We start from the raw sequence: 24180 nt of genomic DNA on the forward strand, positions 1-24180 counted from the left end.
CACCTTAAACCTAAGTTACAGTCGCTGCAATGGAATGTCTAGGCACCAACTCCCCCCCAATGAATATTGCTTTTGTTATCATTTCTATACCGCTTTATATTTTAAAGGAAAAATCTCAAAGCGGTTGGCAACACATTAAAACATCCCATCAAACAATTCAGAATAAAACAAATACAAGCACCTGGGGAAATATTTCAGAACCTTTCAGTGACATTTAGCTTTCCCCATACTTGTCGACCAACTTAATTAAAAGAGCTGCTCCATAGCAGAAGTAAATCTAGGAAGCCAGTGTGCTATAGTGGTTAGAGTGTCAAAACAGGACCTTGGGAGAACAGGGTTCAGATCCCCAGCCAGCCAGCCAGCCATGAAGCTCATTGAGTAACCTTGGAGTCAGTCGCAGCCTCTTAACCTACCTCACAGGGTTGTTGTAGGCAATGACTGAGGAGGGAGTGAACCATGGAGTCCTTGGAGGAAACGGTGGGCTATAAATGCAATAAATAAGCTCTTCTACCTACCTGCTTGGGACGCAGGTGGCGCTGTGGTCTAAACCACCAAGCCTAGGGCTTACCGATCAGAAGGTTGGCGGTTCGAATCCCTGCGACAGGGTGAGCTCCTGTTGTTCAGTTCCAGCTTCTGCCCACCTAGCAATTCGAAAGCACATCAAAGTTCAAGTAGATAAATAGGTACCACTCCAGCAGGAAGGTAAATGGCGTTTCTGTGCGCTGCTCTGGTTTCGCCAGAAGTGGCTTAGTCATGCTGGCCACATGACCCAGAAAAACTGTCTGCGGACAAACGCCAGCTCCCTTGGCCTATAGAGCGAGATGAGCGCACAACCCCAGAGTCGTCCACGACTGGACCTAACTGTCAGGGTATCTTTACCTTTACCTTTACCTTTACCTACCTGCTTAAGAAAGAAGGGCCAGCCAGATGGAGAGGTAGTTGCCAACCTGGCATCCAGAGATTGCCACATGGTCGCAACTGGACCTGTGCCAGTCACAAAACATGCCTGGTGCCTGGCGAATTTAAAACACTGGATGAAGCCCAGGAACAAAGGGGGGGTGAGGGCAGGCAGCAGCTTGGGCTACTATACCTGAAGGAGCGTCTCCACCCCCATTGTTCTGCCCGGACGCTGAGGTCCAGCGCCGAGGGCCTTCTGGCGGTTCTCTCATTGTGAGAAGCAAAGCTACAGGGAACCAGGCAGAGGGCCTTTTCGGTAGTGGCGCCCGCCCTGTGGAACGCCCTCCTATCAGATGTCAAAATGATAAACAACTACCTGACATTCAGAAGACATGTTAAGGCAGCCCTGTTCAGGGAACTTTTTAATGTATGATATTTTAGTGTTTTTTTGGTTTCTATGGAAGCCGCCCAGAGTGGCTGGGGAAACCCAGCCAGATGGGCGGGGTACAAATAATAAATTATTATTATTATTATTATTATTATTATTATTATTATTATTATTACTACTACTACTACTAAGGGGACAGTGTGATGTCACCATGTGACCTTCATCTCGGGTTATGGGAAGCAGCTTTTAGCTCCTGTGAGACATGGGATCCGGACTGAGAGGAGATATGAAAGCTATCTTCAAATATCTCAAGGGCAGTCACATGGAAGGTGGAGCAAGCTTTGTTTTCCCCCACTCCGGAGGGTAGGGCTCAAAGCAATGGCTTCAAGTTACAAGAAAGGAGATCCCGACTAAGCATTCTGTCATAAGGAGTGCTCAACAGTGGAATGGACTTCATCTGAAGATGGTAGACTCTCCTTCCTTGAATGTTTTTAAGCAGAGGTTGGATGCTTGAGTTGAGATTCCTACATTGCAGGGGGTTGGGCTAGATGACCCTCGGGGTCCCTTCCAACTCTATGATTCTGTGATTCACCACAGGCACTGTCTTCGTGTGGTTTGGGTTCCTTCGGCTCAGAGGCAAACAGTCAGCCCTGTGCACCGATCCAGAGCAGTCCCTGGTCTATATTGAGCTTGCGCTGGACCAGCGCCTCAAATGTGCTTTCTGGGGGCTGCAGCCAAATGGTCGACTCCGCAACATCGCAGACCCTCCTTCCTGCCTTCAGGTAAATGGAACTGGCACTCCCTCTCCTGAATGACGTCAGGGGATAAACTCTTTGATAGTGGTGGAGTGAGGGGTGCAGGAGGAATCGGCCACCCTATTTATTTATTTATTTGCATTCTATGACTGCTTTTAATCTCAGTCGTCTCTTTCCAGTCTCTCAAATCTACAGGGAAAAAGCTTTTTTTATGATATTGGTTAATTTGAAGTGGTTGCTAGATCACAGCAACTCCTTTTCCAGTTTTTATTTATGTTCTTACTAAATTTTTCTTAAGTCACAGTAGAACACACAAAGAGTCTCTGTTTTCACATCACTGAATCGTTCCAACAAAGCAATATGTTGTAGGCAATAAGGGGTCACCCAGACTGCTTTCGATTCACACCCCTTAAAGCAGCTTAAATGTATACAAGCTTCTTTTTAGGAGCTGATTGGTTCTCTCTCTCTCACACACACACATTTATTTCCCCTCCGCTCCTGAGAAAAATGAATAGGAAGACAAGCAGAGGGTGGGGTCCTTTGCAGGGGGTGCCAACACCCCAAATGTTTTAGGAAAAGAAATGCAAGACTCCGGGAGTAGCTTGATAGTGCTTCAAAACAACCTGCTCTGGGATAGTTCAGGGTCATGGTTTTGAGCCCCATGGTGGGCCAAATAATCTTGCAAAACAGAGCATTGGAATACAGTGGCACCTTGGTTCTCGAACGGCTTATTTGTTGAACAAATCGGCTCCCAAATGCTGCAAACCCGGAAGTAAGTGTTCTGGTTTGTGAATGTTTTAAAGGAAGTCAACTGCAGCTTCCGCTTGGGGGAAGGAAGCTCCTGCAGCCAATCAGAAGCCGCGCCTTGGTTTTCGAATGGTTTCAGGAGTTGAACAGACTTTCGGATCGGATTAAGTTCAACAGCCAAGGTGCCACTACTGAGGAGCCTTGTGGTCCCTTCCAGCTCCACATTCTATGATTCTATGTACCTTTGGGGGGAAAAACCCCACTGCCTCTTCTGCTTATTTTCCAGCCTGAACCTGAGGAGACGGACGGGGCAGCAGGAGATTCCTCACCCTGATGCTGCTGGGGGCCTCTTGGCTAAGTCCTGGGGTGTTGCTCATGCGTTTCAAAAAACCACCAATTAATTAATTACATTGATATACCCTGCTTCATCCGAAGATCTCAGGGCAGTTCAAAAGATTAAAGAACAGGATAAAAGCACAAATAAATTGTTTGAACAGAAACAAAACAAAACAAAAACAGCCTTTAAAACACATTTAAAAGGCTGTAGAATATTAATCAGCCCACAATGTTATTTTTGTTTGTTTGTTTAAAAAAGATATTTATTAAGATTTTCAAAATATTACAAAAAAGGAAAAAAGAAAAAAGAAAAATGAAAAATAAAAATAGTTAAAAACAATTCAGTCTTTCAATCACTTATCTTTCATTTGCTTATTTCCCGGACCTCCTCACGCCTCCCTTTTCTGTATTCCAATTCAATTTGTTAGTTCAGCAAATCCCTCCCCTCTTTGTTTATCCTAGTCTTCAGTCTTAAAATATTGTAACATTAGATTTTTACCATTTTCTAATATTCCCTTATAACATTACCACTAGAAACCACCACAATGTTATTTTTGGAAAGGTGAAGACTCACTGCACAGATATACATAAAAGGTCAGTGTTGTTGTTGTTGTTTAAATGCAACACAATGTTTTAAAAATGCAACAGCCCATTGAGTGCAGACTCGCTGACCAACCATTTGACTTGGTGGCAGGTAGCCTCAGTGGCAAAGGCCGTCTCTCTTCCCCTCACACCAGCTGTATACCCACCATACTTCATTTAAAACACCCCCGTTCCAAAAGGGTGCTGGGAATTGTAGCTTTGTGAGGGCTGAGCTACACTTCCCAAGATTATTTAGAGGAAGGAGATGAGCATCAGGGATATGGCACACTTGCAGCCACCAGCACTGCCGGTTTGAAACCAGCTTGGAACAGCATCCACTGCCCTGCATTTCCCAGCTCTAGAAATTGCATTTTTGTGTGAGTGCTGCTATTTTCTTTTAGGTGTTCCTTGTCCCTTTCACAGAAAAACTACTTGCTTAGGAGTCATGAGAGTTAAATAGATTTAAGTCTGTAGTTTCGGGGTGACATCTCAAGGCAGTTTTTAAATGTTTGATTGTTTTGCTGTGTTTTTATATTCTGTTGGAAGAGTAGCTGGGACAACCCAATCTGATGGGCGGTGTAAAAATAATAAAATTATTACTAAATTATTATTACAAAGAAAGGAGCTCTAATACCTGTGGGGTATCTCTGTGTGAGTTCTTGTGCCAGCTTGCCAATGAGCTCAGTTGTTTGTGGGTTTTCCCCCTTCAATAATTAGTTTTCAGTTACAATAATCCAATGGTAGCCTCATTATAACAATGCCAAGTTATAATACAATTATGAACCCCAGTCATTCAGATGCCAAATTATATACCATATTTTTTGCTCTATAAGACTCACTTTTTCCCTCCTAAAAAGTAAGGGGAAATTTGTGTGCGTCTTATGGAGAGAATGCAGGCTGCACAGCTATCCCAGAAGCCAGAACAGCACAAGGGATCGCTGCTTTCGCTGCACAGCGATCCCTCTTGCTGTTCTGGCTTCTGAGATTCAGAATTTTTTTTTTCTTGTTTTCCTCCTCCAAAAACTAGGTGCGCCTTGTGGTCTGGTGCGTCTTATAGAGCGAAAAATACGGTAATTTAGGAGGCCTCCCATGTGCTAGAATTGATGGTTTGATGATTTACTTTGTTTCTGCGTTCCAAAATCTTATTGATCTCAATTCCATTCCATTCAAAATAACACTCCCTTATACAACAACTGCAATATTAACGGCATCCGTTCATCTTGACACATTAAATGATTAACAAATCTGTAGGTGAAGCACTCAAACTATATCCTTATTCCTTCTGTGTTTATTATTCTGTCCATTGTGTTCCTTCCTGTCCGGTTAGCTCAGTTGTTAAAAGTGTGATGCTAATCATGCCAAGATTATGGGTTTGATCCCCGTACAGGTTCATATTCCTGCACTGCAGGGAGTTGGACTAGATGATCCAATGGGTCCCTTCCAACTCTCTGATTCTGTGATTCATGCAGGCTTCTCCCCTGTTCTCTGTGCAGGTGGCACCAGGCGGAGTCTCCTTGTTGAGCAGTTCAGACTGTTCCACGGACACCAAGAGCTCCTTTCGCCTCTTACCGGACCAGCGGCTGCAGAATCTGCACTTGGGGTTCTGCGTGTTTCAAGGAGTCATTCACACCAAGCTCTACCTGGGGAAGTGCACCCCACAGGCATTGTACTTTGTGCTGGATCGGGGTGTGTTCTTTAAAAAGTATACTTGCCCCTCCCTTCCTCCAAGGAGCTCAGGGCAGGAGACTCCTCCCCCCTTTCACATTTTATCTTCACCACAACCCTGCATGGTAGGAGACTTGGGTGAGGCAGAATGACTGATACAACACCTGGTGCTTCGTTGGGGCCCATCTCACACAGCCAACAGTTTGGACTGCATCATTTTGCTGTGGGGAGGGGTGAGCTGTGATGAGCCCAGCTGGTGTGTGTGCAAAAGGAAGCCTGATGTGTTTGTTAGCAGACTTTGCAGGTTGTGTGAATTAGATTGGCGTAATCACTTACAGTTTCTGGAGTTCAAAGGCTTTATTCATGCAAGAACTATTTATAGGTTGGGTGGAGATGAGAGAGAGAAAGACATTTGTCAGGAGAGAATAACAACAATATAGCTCAGGGTTAAGGGGCAGAGTAAACAGAGGCTACATGCAAGTGCTGACTAGATTGTTAGACAAACAGTGCCTTGTATGGTTTAAAGTAACACATGTACTGTATTAGCTAGAAATTCAGTGAGAAGAAAATGTATTTGTTTTTCTCCAATGGTGTGCACATCATGTTCTTTGCCATTTCCTCCTGCAGATGTGTACTGCCCCCAGTCCAGGGCCTGGAGATCCAGGAAGGACAAATGCCTCTTCCTTGTCTTGGATGCGGCCCTTGAGTGGAGCCAGGCCCTGAAGTTCTGCCAGAGGTTCCACGGTGGGAGCCTGGCCACGCTGAGCAGCCCACAAGATCTGGTAAGCAGCTGCTCTGGTCTGTGCACAGGGAGTATCTGAAATGGCACCCAGGGCTGCCAAGAGTCATTTGGGCCCCAGGGAAGAAAAAACAAATGGGGCCCCCACCCAGCAAGGGCTGGCCAGCTAAAAGTATTTACACAGGATATAAAATAAATTTGTAATCTCATTTTTATGTTAATAATAAACACGATAACATTTGCTTGAATTCATTTCATTCTGGATTGTTGGATTGGATGTTTATTTTTATTTTTAAAAAAAATATATTAGGAATTTCAATTTCAATAACAATTTATCAAAAATACATCATCCTCATTTCCCCCCTCCCCTAAAAAGAAAAAGAAAACCCTCCCCCCCCCAGACTTCCCTCAGCTCCTCTCTCTGGTTTCTCAGCATATGCTATTCTCTTCATATTGTAAAATGTTAAAGATCCTTAATTAATCTATCAATATGTTACCAATAAAAAAATGTGTATGTTTATTCAAAACCTGCCAAGGAGTCCAGTTCATTTTGTTGTTTCTTTAAGTACTTTGTAAAAGGTTCCCATTCTTCTTTAAAGTCACAGTTATCCTTATCACGTAGTTTGTGTGTCAATTTCGCCAGTTCCGCGTAATCCATCAGTTTCTCTTGCAACAATTCTTTGGTCGGGATTTCCTCATGTTTGATTGGCTGTTTAAATGTGTTGTCAACCACTTTGAGATTTCATTTAAAATATAAAGTCGTATATAAATGAAATGAATAATAATAATAATAATAATAATAATAATAATAATAATAATAATAAAACAACAACAACAATAAATCCCACTGGGGGGAAATCTGGTGCCATTGCGGCGACTGGAAATTAGGTCTAGATCAGTTGAGTGTCTAACACTGATCACTCTGCCTCATGATAGAGCCGGCCCTACATAGGTAATGGCGCTGGGCTTCCCAGTCTAGGCTCTTTGCGCTCCTCCCAGCATCTTCTTGGCACTCAGGCCTCTCCACCCTGCTGTCTCTGGTGGCTTTGCACAGTTTGCATCCTTTGGGGTGCGCTGACCGGCAAGATCCCCACTGCGTGTTTTTGACTGGCGAAGGAGAATCACCTTCTGCGTTCCTCCACAGGTCTGGCTGCAGAAAGAGCTAGAGGTGAGTGTCTGGACTGGGCTTCGCAGTGGCAGAGGCTTGTGGCATTGGGCCGATGGGGCACCCTTCAACAAAGCCTTGCGGCGGTAAGTAAGAACCCCTGAGAAAGAGACTGTGGGGCGGGATGGGTGGATTGGGGCCATTTGTCTGTTAAGACGGCAATCCTGTGCACACCTGCTTAGAAGTGCATCTCACGGAACTTAATAAGAACCACTTCTGAATAATCAGTCAATAAATAATAGAAGCAGCTGTAGTGCAGAGATTGAACACACTCGCTGCCAAGTCATCTTGCCATCCATACAAGAACCCAGTAAGGTTGGCCACTATCATTGTCACCATATTGCATGTGGGGGAAGGTATGGGGAGAGGCTGAAGCTGGGAGACAGTTAGTTTATCATAAGCAACTTTCAAAGGAGTTCTATTTTTATTTAATTACTTTTTATTATTGTATTGTATGTTGAAAAGTCTCAACCCGCCCAAAAAATTATCAAAGGAGTTTGAGGTCTCCTAAGGAGCTGTTCAGGTCCTGAAGGTCTGATAGAGAAACGTTCAGAGGAGCTGTTTCATTCACCAGGCTTATTTTTGCCTGGATCTAGCAATTGCAAGTCTTGAACAACTTGCTTTGATTTCCAAGAAGGTTGTCTGAGAAACATGGGACTGAAGCCAAGCCAAGGGGACGAGATGTAACAGTGAGCACCTCAAAAGGGCACAAGTCAGCAGGCCTGCCAGGCGCCGTCTCTGGCTTCCCTCACCCTCTCTCATTCTCTTTGGGGCCAGCTTTGTTCTCTCACAGGGTCCCTCGGACATAGAAACCTGCATGCTGGCCCTGAGCTCCGGCTTCCTGAAGGCTGAGCCGTGCCACAGGCCTCACCGCTGGATATGCCAGGCCTCCCACCAGAGTGGTAAGCAGAGCTGCTTTGGGCTGCAGACATTTTTCATTTCATAGAATCCTAGAGTTGGAAGGGACCCCGAAGGTCATCCAGTCCAACCCCCTGCAACACAGCTGTCCCATACAGAGATCGAACCTGCGACCTTGGCATTAGCAGCACCACACTCTAACCAGCTGAGCTATCCAGGCTGAGTTTTCATTTTGTTATCTATGGGGCATTCCTGAATTGCAGGGGGTTTGACTAAATAACAACAACAACAACAATTTTTATTTATACCCTGCCCTCCCCAGCCAGAGCCAGGCTCAGGGCGGCTAACACCAATAAAATCACAGTAAAAACATAATAGGGGAAAGAGAGAGGGATTTTTTTTTAAAAAAAAATACAGGTTAAAATGCAATTTAAAATGCAGCCTCATTTTAGAATAGCCGATAAATCAAGACCATAAGGGGAGGGAAACATAAGAGTCGGACTGAGTCCAAACCAAAGGCCAGGCGGAACAGCTCTGTCTTGCAGGCCCTGTAGAAAGATGTCAAGTCCCGCAGGGCCCTAGTCTCTTGTGACAGAGTGTTCCACCAAGTCGGGGCCAGTGCTGAAAAGTCCTTGGCCTTAGTTGAAACCAATCTAACCTCCTTGAGGCTCGGGACCTCCAAAGTGTTGTTATTTGTGGACCTTAAGGTACTCCGTGGGGCATACCAGGAGAGGCGGTCCTGTAGGTACGTGGGTCCTAGGCCGCATAGGGCTTTAAAGGTCAAAACCAGCACCTTGAACCTGACCCTGTACTCCACCGGGAGCCAGTGCAGTTGGTAAAGCACTGGATGAATGTGATCCCGCGGCAAGGACCCCGTAAGGAGCCCTCGTGGTCCCTTCCAACCCCACAATTCTATGATTCTCCCCTCCCCTCAGGCTCCTACATGACCTTCCTTGAGAAGTCCTTCTATGGTGCGCCCTCCTTGGACCTGAGCTTCCCTTCGCTGGAGGCTGCCAAGCAGCAGTGCTCTGCCTTGGGCACAGGGTGTGACGCCGTGGTCAGCTCCGCAGGGGGCCACCGCCTTGCCAGGGGGACACGCCTTGTGGCCCTGGAAGACCCTGACGCCAGTTCGGCTGCTGCCGTCCATGTCAAGACGAGTTGCCGGCCCGGCTTCTCTGGGCAGGACTGCCAGTCGATGTGCCCCCGGTGTGAGCCAGGCCTGAGCTGCAACCCGCTGACGGGCCTCTGCGATGGATTCCTGCGCTACAGGGAGGCAGCCGGTATGTGCATCTCAAAGCAGTGGGCTAATGGGGCTCTCCTCCGAGCCGTCCCTAATGCAGCCACCCTCAATCCCATGCAAAAAAAGGTCACATTTGGAGAAACAGGGTTAAACCAGTCGTGACACTGGCTCCAACCGCCAGCCCTGGAGCCCTGAGAGGAAGGAGGGCTGGTGGCCTCGTTTGGCACCATGGAGCCCTTCAGACCTTCTGCTGCTGCCCCCCCATAACCTCCCTTGTCACCTGTTTGCTCCCTTGCCCCAGTGCAAATGGAATTGCAGCTGCCTTCAAGCTTGTAGCTCTTCCAGAATAATAATAATATTTTTTATTTATACCCCGTCCTCCCCAGCCATGGCTGGGCTCAGAGCGGCTTGCCAGGAAGCATTATGCCTTCTGACTTAAAAACCCTGCTCCTGAGTGCCAGGAGCCAGGGGGCACCCTGCAGTTACTTGGTGCACAAGGCTGTGTGGTTGCCGAGTAACCCCCTGGCACCGCGGTCAGCTAGTAATGGTCAAACCCCTTTCCATAGCGGCATATGCCTCTCTGAAGTGCCTGCCCCTGGATGACTGGGTGTTTGAGCATGGAGCCTGCGTGTCCTTGGAGCGCTACGGCAGGCAGGACGAAGCAGCCTCTGCTTGCCAGAGGTACCTGGGTGCTACCGTGCAGAAGGTCAAGGTGAGATGGGGTCCCTGCTGGAGGCTGGGGGTGGGGTGGGGGAGGAGGTAGGTTCTGGTGAACTTCTCACATTGGAACCACCATAATTTGACTTGACTAGAGTTGAGAGGGACCCCAATAGCCATGGAATGGGTGTGCTAATGCCAACCTCCTGGAGATGGGCTGTGGGAAGGGGTCCTGGGTAGTGCTTTCTTTCTAGGAAAAAGGTGCCGGTACTCTGGGTAATTGCCCTGGCTGCAGAATTTCCTCAGGGCCAGGAAAAACAAATACATGTAAAACAATTACATGATTTACTGGAACTTCATTGAGATCTTGGTATATAGTAAAGGTAAAGGGACCCCTGACCGTTAGGCCCAGTCGTGGCCGACTCTGGGGTTGTGGCGCTCATCTCGCTTTATTGGCCGAGGGAGCCGACATACAGCTTCCGGGTCATGTGACCAGCATGGCGAACCAGAGCAGTGCACAGAAACGCCTTTACCTTCCCGCCAGAGTGGTACCTTTTTATCTACTTGCACTTTGACGTGCTTTCAAACTGCTAGGTTGGCAGGAGCAGGGACTGAGCAACGGGAGCTCACCCCGTCGCGGGAATTCGAACCGCCGACCTTCTGATCAGCAGGTCCTAGGCTCTGTGGTTTAACCCACAGCGCCACCCGCGTCCCTATCTTGGTATATAGAGATGCATTATAAATAACTTGCTGCATTATGCATGCCTATTTTTACCACAGGGGTAACACTGCCCAGCATTTTGCCAGGACCTGGGCTCACATCTCCTTCCCCAAGCCCAGGAGGCATTTGCCCAGCTTAGGGAAGAAGGCACAATGCTCTAAGGGGGTCTGCCCGGCTTTGGGAAGGAGGCAGCAGGGCTCCAGAATCCTGTCGCAGCCTCCTGCCTCCTTGAGAAAGGAGGCGTGATGCTCTGAGGGGTCCAAGAGCCCTCCCTCCTCCTCCCCTCCAAAAAGGTGATGGCTTTGTGTACCATTGTGTCCCGCCAGAAAAAAAGCACTGATCCTGGGACAGGCAAAGTACTTTGAACCTGACATGCCTGATCTCTCCCGGAACCTCCCCTGGTCTTGCCCCAACCAACCTGGCCAGGGATCAAGGGGGTGATGATGGGAGCCCAGCAACATCTGACTGCCCCACAGGCTAAGCTGCCCTCCCCTTTCTTTCTTTTTTTCAGGCCAGGGCTGGCTTTGCTGGTGGTGAAAGAGGAGGCTCAGAGCCAGGCAGCTTCCGCTGGGCTTGCCAGCGACCTGAAGGTGGGAGTATTCTCTGGGGAGAAAATATGATGATGAGAATTTATTAAATTTGTATACCGCAGGTCTCAGGGCGGTTCTCAACATAAAATCACAATATACATAATAAAAACAAGAACAACCCAATATTCCCACTGGCTCCCCAATACATTTTAAAAGGGCTTTGGATGTCAGTCAGCCAAAGGCCTGGTTAAGGAGGAACATTTTTGCCTGGCACCTAAGTCCCCACTCAATCTGTCTTTGATGCACGGAGGGGCTTAATGCCAACGTATCCTTATAGCGGAGAGGTGGGGAATGTTAGGGGTCTTTTGCCCTTTGTCACACTTCAGGGGACGCCCCCGGGAGCTGAGTTCCAGGCTGCATACACACCTTATATTTAAAGCACATTATCCAATGTACCCTGGGATCTGCATGTTGTTAAAGGTGCTGGGGGGTTCTAGCTCTGTGAGGGGTAAACTACAGTTCCCAGTTTTCGGGTGGAGGAAATGTGCCTTAAGTCGCCTTGTTCTGTACATTGCCAGGAAGAGCTTTCACTTTATTTCTCCTGCTTCATGGCATCCCCACACAGATGTGGACCTGCCATCTTTCAGGGAGAAGCTGCTCCTTCCTCAGCAGGGCTCGGCCCCCCAGCAGAGGCGAGCGTCGCTGCAGGAAGCCAAGGACGCCTGCTACCTGCAGAAGGAGGGCTGCACGGGGCTGCTGAGACTTAGCGGGGCCTATTACCTGGTGGCAGGGACGGTGTTGGTGGACAGCCCTGGCTCGGACGCCATCCTCTACGTGAAGGCAGGTGAGTGGCTGCTTCTGCTGCATTTGAGATGCAGGAGGACAGGGAGGAGGTTGGGAAGGGGGAATAGTAGTGGGTTGGTAGATTGGGGGCTGGAACACCTTCCTCCCTCCATTTCAGGGATGCCCCTGAACACTGCACAGCCCAGCAAGGTGCTTTAAATGTGTCTTGTGGTGGCAGGTTAAAGGCCAACCCAGTGTATGGCAGTCTGAGTTTGTGTGGATTAGAATCCCCTTTGTCAATGGATTTCAGGAGCCTCTCCCAGAATGAATTCATGCCTGGCTTACTGCCCTTTGACCCATCCTACCTGGGCTGAGGAATGTTTGAAGGTTCAGCTGCATGAGAAGACAGGAGACGTCTCCCACTCTGCCTCTGCCTGTGCCTGTGCCCTGTTTCCAAGAGTGGCCAGTCAGATGCTTCCAGGGAGCCCCCAATGAGGGCTGGGAGGCAATTTCATTATTTATTGCTTATTTATTTCAGCCCAAGAGGCTTCCAGTTAAAACAAGGAAGTCCCTGCAGGCTTACAATCTAAAAATCATGACAGACACACACAAGGGGAAAGGGACAGGGAGGGGAAAGAGAAGCAGCCCTTCTCTGATGGTCTTCATGTTCAGTTTCTGTTAATTGATTCTCATGGGAACTTACAGATTCTGGCTTCACACAATTAACTTAAGGCAGTGTCAATTTACTCTTGGCAGAAAGCCAAGGTCTGCTTGACCTAGAAACTACTTACTCTGATTGGTTAACGACCAGCACTCAACTCTGTTATCTAGGAATGCTAGTACAGTTTGGGGTTAGGTGTGTTGAAGGAGTAGAAGTGCTGTGTATGGTTAAGAGAGAGAGAGAAAGAAAGGATTTATTTGCTTTGTTTTGTATGCAGAAACTCTGCTGGTTTTATTTTTCCTTTTAATAAATCCTGTAAATAGTTATTCTGAGTCTAGCTGACTAGTCATTACCACCTCAACTAGCTTCTTCGCTGTGCAGGAAAACTCTGCTACGTTTGGGCTAAAGCCAATAGGGCTATCCCTGACACTTCAAAGTTCTATGACTTCAGAGGCTGACTTGAAAGAGAGATCCCACTCTGGTGTCAATAAAAGCTTAAGATTTGCTGGAGAGGACCAAAGACCTGGTGGCCAAACACATCACACAAGGCACGAAGGCAGCCCTAACCCCACCTGGCCAGTACTGAGACTTTCCTCCCTAGTCCAGTGCTGAGAGAGGCTTCCTTGTTGAGGCTGGCCATTCCTCCTGTGTGTTGGTGTGTGCCTGTGCCGCCAGGTTCAAAGGCTGAGCTTCAAGGCTGCAGGATCTGACCCCTGACACCTCCAGTGACTTCTGCAGGGCCTCCAGCAGACATCCAGAGTATCGTGAGGCCAGTCAGAGGGGCTGGTGTCTCCAGGTAGCTCAGTGCCTTAACCGACAACTCTCTGTCCTTGCAGCCTGCTCCCCCAGCTTCTGTGGGGATGGGTGCCGGCGGCGCTGCTCTCCGTGCTTGAGCACATCGACCTACAACCCCCTGACGGGCCAATGCGATGGGCGCCACCTGCGCTGCGTCCGTCGCTTCACCCCCTCGTGCCTTCATGGTAAGTTTGGGGGGCGGGGCGGAATATGAGTGACATAAAAATGCTGCAGCATGACTGAGTGAGGCCTTGTTGGCTGGCATATGACACCTGTGCTCAGAGATCTGCCCTGGTTGCTGATTTGCTCCTGCACCGAGTTCAAGGTGTTGCCATTTGCATATAAAGCCCATGGCAACTTGGGACCAGTTTACCTACGAGATTGTGGGATTACATGTGCCTATCAACTGCTTAAATGGTAAAGGGACCCCTGACCATTAGGTCCAGTCATGACCGACTTGGCATAATTGGCATTGCTACAGGTGCCACAGATACACTTTGTTATAGCAGTGTGGGGGTGTGTACAATTTGACAACAAAACATACAAATTCTATAGCAAAACCAAAAATAACATCAAATTGACCTCCCCTCCCCCTCTCATCTGTGGTTTCTTTCATTTTATCTTTACTGCTGCATATCCAAACCAATACCTTATTATTTATTTTCTCTAATAATTTCCTTGAGTTATCTTTACTGCTCATTTTACATTAACCTTGCTAATGTTTTAAGTTGTTCACAATTTTAAAAAAAAATACTCAGTAAATTTTCCCCAATCTTAGTTAAATTTCTTTCTTCCTGGTTCCTTACTCCTCCCATCGAAGTTTAGCCATCTCCGCATACTCCACCAAGCACCTACACTTTGGAACTCACTGCCTATTGAGGTCAAGCAGGCGCCTGCTAAAAACATCCTTGTTTAGGCAACCCTAGCCGGGTGTTTGGAAAGTGGATGTGAATTCACATCCATTTTTTCCGCAGCACTGGAAAAAGTGGATGTGAATTTCAGTCTGTTTTAGTACTTTAACTTCCGTATGTTTAAAAGTATTATTGTTAATTTTCTTGATGCTACGGTTTTATCTTTTGGTAAGCCACTTTGAGGTGTGTGGTTTTTTTGTTGTTTTTGTTTTAAATACAATCAAGCGGTGTATCTTTTTTTAATGAAATAAATATGTACAAGGCAGGCCTTTTTTTGCTCCATGAACTCCCACTGTTGGACGCATTTCTTTAGCTTAATCATTTACGCTCATCTTTTCTGTTAATAAAATAAGCCAAGTGGCTTTGTGATAAAAGGGAAAGTCAACATAGAAAAACAAAACAATACATCATTGGAAATAACAACATCGTCAAGAGGCAGCAGCGCTACAACTTCACAGAGAACAGGCAGGCTGGCAGGTTAGAGTCAGGGTCACGTTGCGAAGCTACTACTGCCCTGCCTATGGTTGTTTTCCAGGTTTGGTGAGCTCGAGATGTCCACATGCTCCTGGCTGGTGGTTCTGGGATGGTCACTGCTATTACGTGGAGGAGCACAGCAGCAAGAACTGGCAGGGGGCAAAAGCCACCTGCCAGACATATGGAAAAGACGTGGGCCTCCTGACCCTCAGCAGTGCCAAGGAAAAGGCAGGTTGGGAGCTAGTCATGCTCCCAGGTGGCATGGCTGGCGCACCATGCTTCACTGTGGGGTAGCTGCCAGTAAGCTTGCGTGGCCCAGTTCAAGGCCAGTATATGAAGCCCTAAATGACTTGGGCCCATGCACCTTCCCCATTGCCAACCATCTTGGACTCTGCAAAATCAGTAGGTGAAGCCTATTCAGGGATGTTACTACAGGGCCTTTTCAGTGGTGGCTCCCATTTTGTGGAGTGCCCTCCTCACTACCGACTTTTAGGAGGAAATTTCCAAGCATTCCTGTTTACCAGGCATTTGATGGCTGAAGGACAATTTTCCTGGCAACCAACCCTCAGATCACTGGGTGGGAGAACGTTTCCCACTTTTGGGAGGCTGTTCTAACTCTTTATAGGTGTTTATACCTACAAACATTTTGTTAAAATGTATGGAGCTACGAAGCACATTACTGCCTCCAGAGAGCTGAATGTTCTCTCCCTCCAGGCCTGGATAGCAGCCATGGTGCAGAAGAACAGCTGGACGGGGCTGAATGATGTCGATAGAGACGGGACTTGGACATGGGCAGAGGGCCGAGCAGCCAGTCTGTCTTCTCCCTGGTGAGTGTTTTGGGGGCAGGTGGCTGCCTTCAAGCAGACATGGGCAACCAGGCCAGCATTGACAGGAAAGATTCCCTCTGTGCTGGGCCAAGGGTTGAACCCGGGACCTCCAGCCGGCGTGGCCTGTCCTGTTTCGCTGCCTGAGGCAAAACATGGAGGTGCTACCCATGCTGTCCCCAATTACTGGAGGCGTGTGGTTATGGCTTCTGTGTTCTGTCAAGGTCTTGCGAGCATCCCGTGAGATCACGTGCTGTTCTTGCAAGGTCACCCTGGAAGCTGCTGCTGCAGCTGCTTCTCTTCAATTCAGTGGAGACAGTGGTGGTGGTGGTGGGATTCACACCCATGGAGGGGCCCCTTGGATTCTGTCACCTGAGGCAACTACCTCAGTCTGCCTCATGGAGGGGCCGGCCCTGTTCTACAGGCAGAGCAGGTCCTTCACCACTGACAGAGGGGCTCCCTTGATATATTGGCCCTCTGGCAACCAACTTATCCAGAACTCCTGCAAACCGGAATCACAGAATCGTAGAGTTGGAAGGGACCCCAAGGGACATCTAGTCCAACCCTTATGCAGCTTCTGAAGGAGTGTCTTTGTCTAGGGAGACTGGGGAGGGACAGTGATCATCTCCTGCCACCACACTGTCAGAACTGCACCCCTAGCTTGCAAGGCTTAGCACCTCAGTCCAGGTCCCCATTGTCCTTCCTTCTCTGTGGGGCATGTGACTTTGGCTTCCTTGGCACCTGCCATTCCTTGTCAAGAAGTTGGTGGTCCCAGCCACGTGTGACCCATTTTTGCTTCCCTCGCTAGGTTGGCAGACACACAGCTTGCTACCGGGGGCTGCCTGGAGATTGGGCCGCAGGGAGAGGGGCAGGTGGCTGCATCCTCCTGCTCCGAGCTCAAGCCGTGGGTGTGCGAGGGGCCGTTGGGTAAGTGCTTGGCGGGACTTTGGAAGGGGACAATGTCATCAGGTCCCAATGCTCTCACCTGGCTCTCTTGGCCAGAGAGCCTCTGCTCCACTGAATGGACTTTGGGAATGATGGACTATGGTCATAATCAGGGAAAGCGGCTTGGGCCTCATTCTGGATAATATCCCCCTGCCTCCTCCTCAGCACCCCGGAGTTCCTGTCCAACAGAGCCTGGGTGGAGCCACTGGAATGGCAGCTGCTACTTCTGGGACCCCTCCTTGGCCAGCGGGTGGCAAGAGGCCCTGCATGCCTGCCGGAGATTCAAGAATACAGAACTGCTGCACCTGACCTCTCCGCAAGAGAAGGTATGGCTTTTCCGTACCAGCATCTCTCCAGAGGCACAGGGCCCCTCATGATGACCTCTGATGGCATGCTGCCCATGGAGTTGGGCTGCAGTTTTCAGAAGACGGCTCCCTCACTGGTCCTCCCCTCAGCCTGCAACCAGGGGCCAAGTGGTGCTTGCCCTAGGGAAACCAGAGCCCTCTCCTTCCATGATATTGACCTTTCTGGAGAACCCTGTGCCACCCTGTACGTGCCCAACTCCCCCACCCCTCTCCGTGCAGGGAGGCAGGTGAAAGGTCAACTGCGGCATCATGGGATGGTTGCCTTCTTTCCACCCACCCTGAGGTTGCGGTTGCCATGTTTGTTCCAGGACTGGGTCCGCTCAAACTTTGGAGGCTCCTTCTGGACGGGCTTGAATGACCTGAAGGAGGAATCCGTCTTCCGATGGACAACACAGGAGCCCCTCAACGAGCAGATGGCACAGTGAGCACCTGGGTGGTTCCTCCAGGGCCCTTTCCCCCTAGATATGACTGCCGTGTGGGTGAATGGTGCTGGGGAAGGTCATTCCCACCAAGCTTGAAGTAGATCAGCTCAGACATCCCCCCAACAATGTCATTATTTTGTAATAGAAAATAGCATCAGCATTGCGATGACTGGGCACATGCGATGGGATCCAATCCCAACCCAACTCCTGTGGGCCTCCTCCCTTATCCACCAGAGAGTCAGTGGCTGGCAAAACTGCATCTTCCATTCCTCCTTGTACCTGGTGTGCTGTATAGCCAGCCTGCATCCCTTCTGTCTGTCTGTCTGTCTGTCTGTCTCTCTTTCTCCCTCCCCTCTGCCTGCTGCCACCATCAGTGTAGCAACCAATGAACAATGGGGCTGGAAGGAACATAGTTTGAAGGACTGTTGTTGGATGAGAGCTTAGGGGAAGGAGGGAAGGAAGTGAACACTGCCCTAGCTCAGATGAGAATCTGAGCCATGGAAGAACTGGCAGGGGGTTGGACTCGATGGCCCTTGTGGTCTCTTCCAACTCTATGATTCTATGAATCGGTTGGGAGGGTAATGGTGTTCATCTCATATTCGAGGAAAGCATTGCATTTTGAACCAGGAAATATGAGATGTGGCAGTACCTCTGATGATGAATTGAATTTATATGCCCTGGAGTGCTGGCATCCTAGTTGAGAGCATTTGCAAAATTCCTTTTGGAGGGAGCTCTTGTAACACACACACACACACACACACACACACACACACACACACACACACACAACACAAACAAGCCTCTTCCTTTTGCTTTTGTGTGTGGGGAAAGGTACCTGAAGGATGATATGGCTGATGGGGGCCTGAAGGACTGTGTGTGGTTTGACTCATCAACGGGGCTTCTCAGCGATGCCAGCTGCAAGGAGGAGAAGCCCTTCCTGTGCAAATGTAGTGAAGGTAATTTGTTTATTTGTTGAATTTGTGAGCTGCTTTATCTTGCCCAGGGCAACCCAAAGCTTCTTACAACCAACCCAACCCTCCTTCCCTGAGGAGGGAGCACACAATCCCCATCGCTCTTTCTGAATGCTGAAACCAGGCCCTTCCCATGCACATGCCCTTTTTGAAAACTACCTGAGACCCTGGAGTCTGGCTGTTATTTTTACTTCTTGGTTATGATGGTCTTTTCTTCTGCTCTGCTCTTTCACTGTGCTTTTATGTGAGTCACTTTTGGGGGTTGTTTTGGGGATGAAAAGCCGCATTCGAATGCATCCGCAAATAAATAATTTTACAACATGTCATGTAAACAGGCTCTGTTGGTGGTTTTAATTGTGGAGCATTAGCTAAGCTGGCCACACCATGTTTCCCTTCCCAGCAGCCACAGAATGGTTTGATGAGCAACCTGGCCACGGCGTGGCAGGAGAGCCGTCCGTGCTGTACCCCTCCGCTGAGAGCCTGGAGCAAGCGAAGCAGGAGTGCCTGATGGAGCACAGCGTGTGTGCCGCCGTCCTCCAAACAGGGACTGGCTTCTATCTGATAAGCTCCACAGATAGCATTGTCGCCAAGCCAGATTCAACGCTTTACAGGTGGACCAGTAAGTGGGTCTTATGTAGGGACGGGAAGAGAACCCTCTTTGTGTCTTCTGCCTGAAGGACGTGATGGTTCCTCCTTGCAGAGGAGTGGAGCTTACAGGTGTAGTGGCAGTGCACTTCTCTCCAGGGAGAAGAGGTCTCCTTGGGGGCTTTCAGAAGGATCTCTAAAGCCCCTGTGAGCAGCAGGGATGCTGGGCTAGATCTTGCCTAGATCAGCAGGGCTCTTCTTATGTCCTTGTGATAGAAAGGCATCACCAAAGTGTAATTCTGAACCATGATTTACCTTGGAGTCAGCACTGCCTGCCCAGGGGCAGAGTGCCACCCCCAGCGATCTGCAACATGCCTGCATCCTGGCTGCTCTGGTGAGGAGCACATACAACAGGTCATCCAGATCTGCAATGCAAAGGCCTTAGGGTCTGTCCAAACTGGGGTTAATGCAGATCATGAACCACTCACGCCTACTTTATTCCCCCCTCATCCACGTGGGGGCTCTCCTCCAACATCTCCTCCCTAAATCGAGAGATTCCTTGTGCTTTGAAAATCCAAACAGGAGAGCTGCATGGGTTGCATTAAGCCTAGGTATGGACAGCCCTTTGTCGAGAGCTGCTTCCATGTGCGAGACATAAAACCGGTGTAGCTTTCCCTGTTGATTAAAGGAAGAACTTCATCTGCTGGACTTCTGTGCATCATGCTGATGTGAAAGAACAGCAGAAAAGCAATGGGGGGAAAGTGTCAAGCCAGCTGCAGTCAGTAGGCCAGCCTAAAAGGCGAAGCCACTGTCCATCTCGGCCTTCTTTCTCTGCCCTCATTGGCTTGCCTGAGAGCCAAGTTGAAATAACAACAGCAACAGTTGCTCAAGTCAGGTGTTTGATGAGAACATCCTGCTGGCTTTTAATGCTGTGTGTTATGTCGCGAAGCCCCAGAAACGTGGTTGCTTGGAGGAGAGAGCTGTGTGATGTCAGCTGCTTCTGGGGCCACCATGCCCTTCCCTCTCATGCCTGAGCCCTGCTGCACTCATTTGCTCTGTTTCCTTTCAGTCTGTGCAGAGGGCTTCAGCGGCCCCTCCTGTCATAGGGCCTCGGCACCCCCACCACGACCTGCCTGTGACTGCAGTGGCCAATTCCAGACAACGGCTGAGAAAGGTGAGGGAGCTGGCAGTCGTTGTCACAGAGCCTCTCTTGGGGAGCAGCAGTGGCTCAAGAAACTCATTTTTTGTGGCCTGTGCCAACATTCCAGTGGGTTACATAGCATGGCTGGCAGGCTGTGGCCACTTAGGAGTGCACAAGTACCTGCTCAGTTGCTGAGCACCAAACCTGGATGAATGTGGTTCACCCTAGCAGCAGTGTGTGTGTGTGTGTGTGTGTGTGTGTGAGAGAGAGAGAGAGAGAGAGAGAGAGAGAGAGAGAGAGAGAGAGCACACATCTTAGTCATACATACCTGTGTGTAGCTGCTCCCAGCAGGACATCCTGTTCCTGCCAGCTGTCCTGGGCAACCCCAGTGACAGAAACCTGCTTGTTGCAGAGGCGGGTGGGGACAGTGGGCACAGAGAAGTCTGTTTACTTTCCTGATGGAACAGGTTCCTATGCTTTCCTTTTGACGTGGCATAGCTGCAATCCAATCCCTGCTTACCTGAGAGTACGTTCCGTTGAATTCAACAGGACTCATTTCTGAGTAGACATGGTTAGTATGGTGCTAACTAAGTAGTTCTTGGTATAAGCTTTCGTGTGCATGCACACTTCTTCAGATAGTGTGTATCTGAAGAAGTGTGCATGCACACGAAAGCTTATACCAAGAACTACTTAGTTGGTCTTTAAGGTGCTACAGGAAGGAATTTTTTTATTTTGACTATGGCAGACCAACACGGCTACCCATCTGTAATTAGTATGGTGCTGTTAAACATGATCTGCCCTCTCACACTGGAGGTGACAAATTTCTTCCCCCTTCTCCTGGATTGTTTGCTCGGTCTCTCTCCCCCCCCCCCCGCCCCTTCCTATCCTGGTCTGCTTTCTTTTCCTCTTGAGAACGGTGCCATCAGAAGGTTAGCCTGATGCTATGCTGGGCCCTGCAAAATGGGAGGGGGGCAATATGTCTTCACTGAGTCATGGAGAAACAGGGGTAGAGGAAGGTCTAAGTGGGGTGGGTGGAAATACAGACTTGCATTTTTGAGGCAGCAGCAATTGCATTTCTTAGATAACTTATTCAGGAAGCAAATTTGCTCCTTCGGTTAACAACGAATGACTTCAGTGGACTCTCTTGCGCCTGGTGTGTGATGCTAGCCAGTCCTTAGATCTTCTTGAGAATGGAACTTTCTGACCCAGCCTTCAGCCCTGTACACCTGGGGCTTGGCTCTGTTACTTCAGCAATGGTGGAAAGCCACAGGCTGAGATGCTTGGGGGTGGGAGAGGCATTCCAGAGCTGAGGGGCAGCCCCTTCCCTAGCCCTTGGAGGGTGTTTTCACCAGAGTCTGGCACTGTCCAGTCCTCCTACCATGTGTACTGACCCCACCATTTCCTGGTTCTGCCATCCTTCCTTTGCACAGAGTATGGGTTTTGCAGTGTGTGTGTGGGGGGGGGGAGAAGTTGACTTAAACCAGTTTACACTGGTGGTAGCATAGGCATTTGCATAGTTACATCCTGCTGAGTAGGAAGAGGAGGCGGTGAGTCTGAGATTTTGCCTGAGACAAATAACTAAGGGGTCTTTCTTGTTGCAGTCTGTGGTGTCCCAGTGCAGACGTGTGTGGAGGACTGCCAGCAAATGACAACCTGGAGCAATTGCTCTCTCTGTCTGCCTGCCTGTACTGGTAAGCAAAGAGCCCCTGTCCCGTGAGTTGGGTTGGGAGCACATGGGCAAACCCTCCGCATTCTCTGGGTCCTCAGTCTCTGGGCTTAGATTTCCAAGGATAACAGCTTTCTTTCTTAAAACAATATCCCTGGTGTGTTATTCCTTGGCATGGCATGGCGTAAATAGTCCTGCATATCCTTACAAGCCACTTTGCAGGACCTCAATCTTTCTGCAAGGTAAACAGAAGAAAAATAAACATTGCAAAGCCCAAGCTCCCCACTGAAGCAGAGCTGCTTGCCAGACCTTGGCTTCTTTGCATATGGAGAGGTATTTTGCTAAACCTGCCTGAGCCACTGAAAACCGGCCTTACCAGGCTTCATTCTTCTTCATTTATTTGATTTGTGTATTTGACACTTTACTGGCTGTGCTGGCAAGCTGAGCAGAAGTCCATGGCCTGTTGTTTACAGTAGGATCCCAATGGATGCAATGTTAAGTGTTGTTGAATTTGGGCCTGGTGATGTGAAGAAGGTGAAGCACTCAGGGGCCTCTGGAAGCCAGTACCTCTTATTTGGGTGGGTGGGGGACACTACAGGTGGCCAGGCTGTGTCTTGTGGCCACTAGTACAGCACAAGTCCAGTGACACTAGATCCATACACTGGCTGCCCAGTTCCTTAAACTGCGAAGCTCCTTGCCACTTACCTGTTGATGGGGCTCGTGGGCTACTTCCTTGGTAGTTTCGTCTGACTGGTTGCTGGCTGCTTCCTTTTTTCCAGAGCACCAGCCCTAAAAGTTAGGATTGTGCTTTGTATCAGCAGCTCCACCTCCTGCCCCTGCCACGCCCCTCCTCTTTAGTTCTATGTTTAACAAATGTATATCCTGCCTTTCCTCCCAAAGATGGCCAGGGTGGCAGCGAGTAACAAAACATTACCAAAAACCTTTCAAAACATTTTAAAATCCTTCCAGTGCAGAGGCAGACTGGAAAAAGTCTCAAACTGAAAGTCTTGTTGGAAGAGGAAGGTCTTCAGCAGAGATGGTACTTCCCCTATGCTGCCTCTCCCAGCAAGGAGCCCTCTTTGTGTAGCTGAAATGCTCCTTCAGCTGTGACAGCTTTGCGCTGGCAGGAAGGGGTCCAGCACAGGACCCTCCTCCCTCTTCAGGTTGGCCTGGGCTTGGAGAAGTTGGCAGGTATGGAACCAGCCACCCAGTGTGCTCTCTTTTCCTCTACCCCCAGACGTGACCCTGATGAACGGCCTCGATCCTGAGGAGCTGGCCCTCATCACCATGGTCCAGTACAAAGTGCTGCACTCCCTCAACCTCACCGCAGAAGACGAAAGGGACCGGGGAAACTCCTCCAAAATCATCTATGATGCCAAATACCCATGATGCTGTTTCCGCATCCTGGAGGAAGGAAGGAAGGAAGGAAGGAAGGAAGGAAGGAAGGAAGGAAGGGGCTAATAAAAGGTTGGGGGGGGTTCGTCCCCTCCTATCATCTTGAGGCTTGCATCCTGAGTGTTCCTGTTTCCATTGGGAGCTTGGCTGGATGGATGGGCAGCAGCAGGGGCTCAGGGCAAAGTGGCAAATTTGGGTGTCCCATTTGTAGAGGGAGGGAGTTGTGACACCTTTCCACTCTGGTTGGCCAGCCACATGCCTCAATGGGAAACCCACCAACAGGGCCTGCATGGAAGAGCAACTCTCTTTTCCTTTGGCTTCCAGCAATGGCTATTCAGAAGCACCCCCTCCCCTCATGGCTGTTGGCACCTGCAGTCCATGGGGCACCCCTTGTGCAACTGGAAATGGTCCAGTAGCTGGCCCGCCTTATGGCGGAACAAAAGCTGCTTTGTCAGAGTTTTCATCCACTTCCTCCATCGTCCTGTCCCCTGCAGCAGACAGCCAAGTCCCTCTCTGTCAGGAGCTGGAGTCAAGCGTAGGCAAGGCCCTTGGGAATCCTGGTTCCAGCCTCGTGAGCATGTTGTTGCATCATTCCTCCTCCTTCTCCTCAAATTTGCCTAGTCCTTCTCCTGAAGCCATCCAAGCTGACTGTCACCCACCTCTTGTGGTGTGAATCCCCTCAGCTATAACTATGCCCTGTGTCTCAAGGCTGACCTTACCTTACAGGCTTCTCGCTGCGAGCCTGAAATGCTGCTCTGAGCAGCTCCTTGGAGGAAGGGCAGGGTGAAGCACACTAATAAGTAAACCAGTTAACTTGCCTGGCATGATGTGCCAGGGCAGCCTGAGAGCAGGAGCTGAGGGGTGATGCCAGGCAAAGCTGGGAGCTGGCTATCCCGGGGCAGCCTGGTGTGGCTCTTTTGGAGGAGACAGGCTGGGCCAAGGAGGAAGCTGTGGCTTTGCCC

At 49.3% G+C, this 24180-nt stretch overlaps 1 protein-coding gene across 1 annotated transcript in view; it reads left to right on the top strand.

Moving 5' to 3' along the window:
• The window catches only part of LOC310699093 (uncharacterized protein), a 37173-nt gene extending 13848 nt beyond the window's left edge, over positions 1 to 23325 (top strand). The window contains exons 13-32 of the mRNA XM_083520710.1: positions 1883 to 2067; positions 5199 to 5391; positions 5998 to 6152; positions 7254 to 7360; positions 8052 to 8176; positions 9068 to 9412; positions 9939 to 10084; positions 11262 to 11340; positions 11906 to 12124; positions 13561 to 13704; positions 14966 to 15132; positions 15619 to 15731; positions 16537 to 16655; positions 16839 to 16999; positions 17347 to 17459; positions 18292 to 18416; positions 18832 to 19050; positions 20086 to 20190; positions 21759 to 21848; positions 23061 to 23325. Of these exons, the coding sequence (XP_083376836.1) occupies positions 1883 to 2067; positions 5199 to 5391; positions 5998 to 6152; positions 7254 to 7360; positions 8052 to 8176; positions 9068 to 9412; positions 9939 to 10084; positions 11262 to 11340; positions 11906 to 12124; positions 13561 to 13704; positions 14966 to 15132; positions 15619 to 15731; positions 16537 to 16655; positions 16839 to 16999; positions 17347 to 17459; positions 18292 to 18416; positions 18832 to 19050; positions 20086 to 20190; positions 21759 to 21848; positions 23061 to 23212 (3062 nt within the window). The 3' untranslated portion in view covers positions 23213 to 23325. The remainder of the gene's footprint in view (positions 1 to 1882; positions 2068 to 5198; positions 5392 to 5997; positions 6153 to 7253; positions 7361 to 8051; positions 8177 to 9067; positions 9413 to 9938; positions 10085 to 11261; positions 11341 to 11905; positions 12125 to 13560; positions 13705 to 14965; positions 15133 to 15618; positions 15732 to 16536; positions 16656 to 16838; positions 17000 to 17346; positions 17460 to 18291; positions 18417 to 18831; positions 19051 to 20085; positions 20191 to 21758; positions 21849 to 23060) is intronic.
• The last annotated feature ends 855 nt before the right edge of the window (positions 23326 to 24180 follow it).

Source organism: Podarcis liolepis (assembly GCF_965112155.1).
Source record: "Podarcis liolepis genome assembly, contig: HAP1_SCAFFOLD_105, whole genome shotgun sequence".
Taxonomy (NCBI): Eukaryota; Metazoa; Chordata; class Lepidosauria; order Squamata; family Lacertidae; genus Podarcis; species Podarcis liolepis.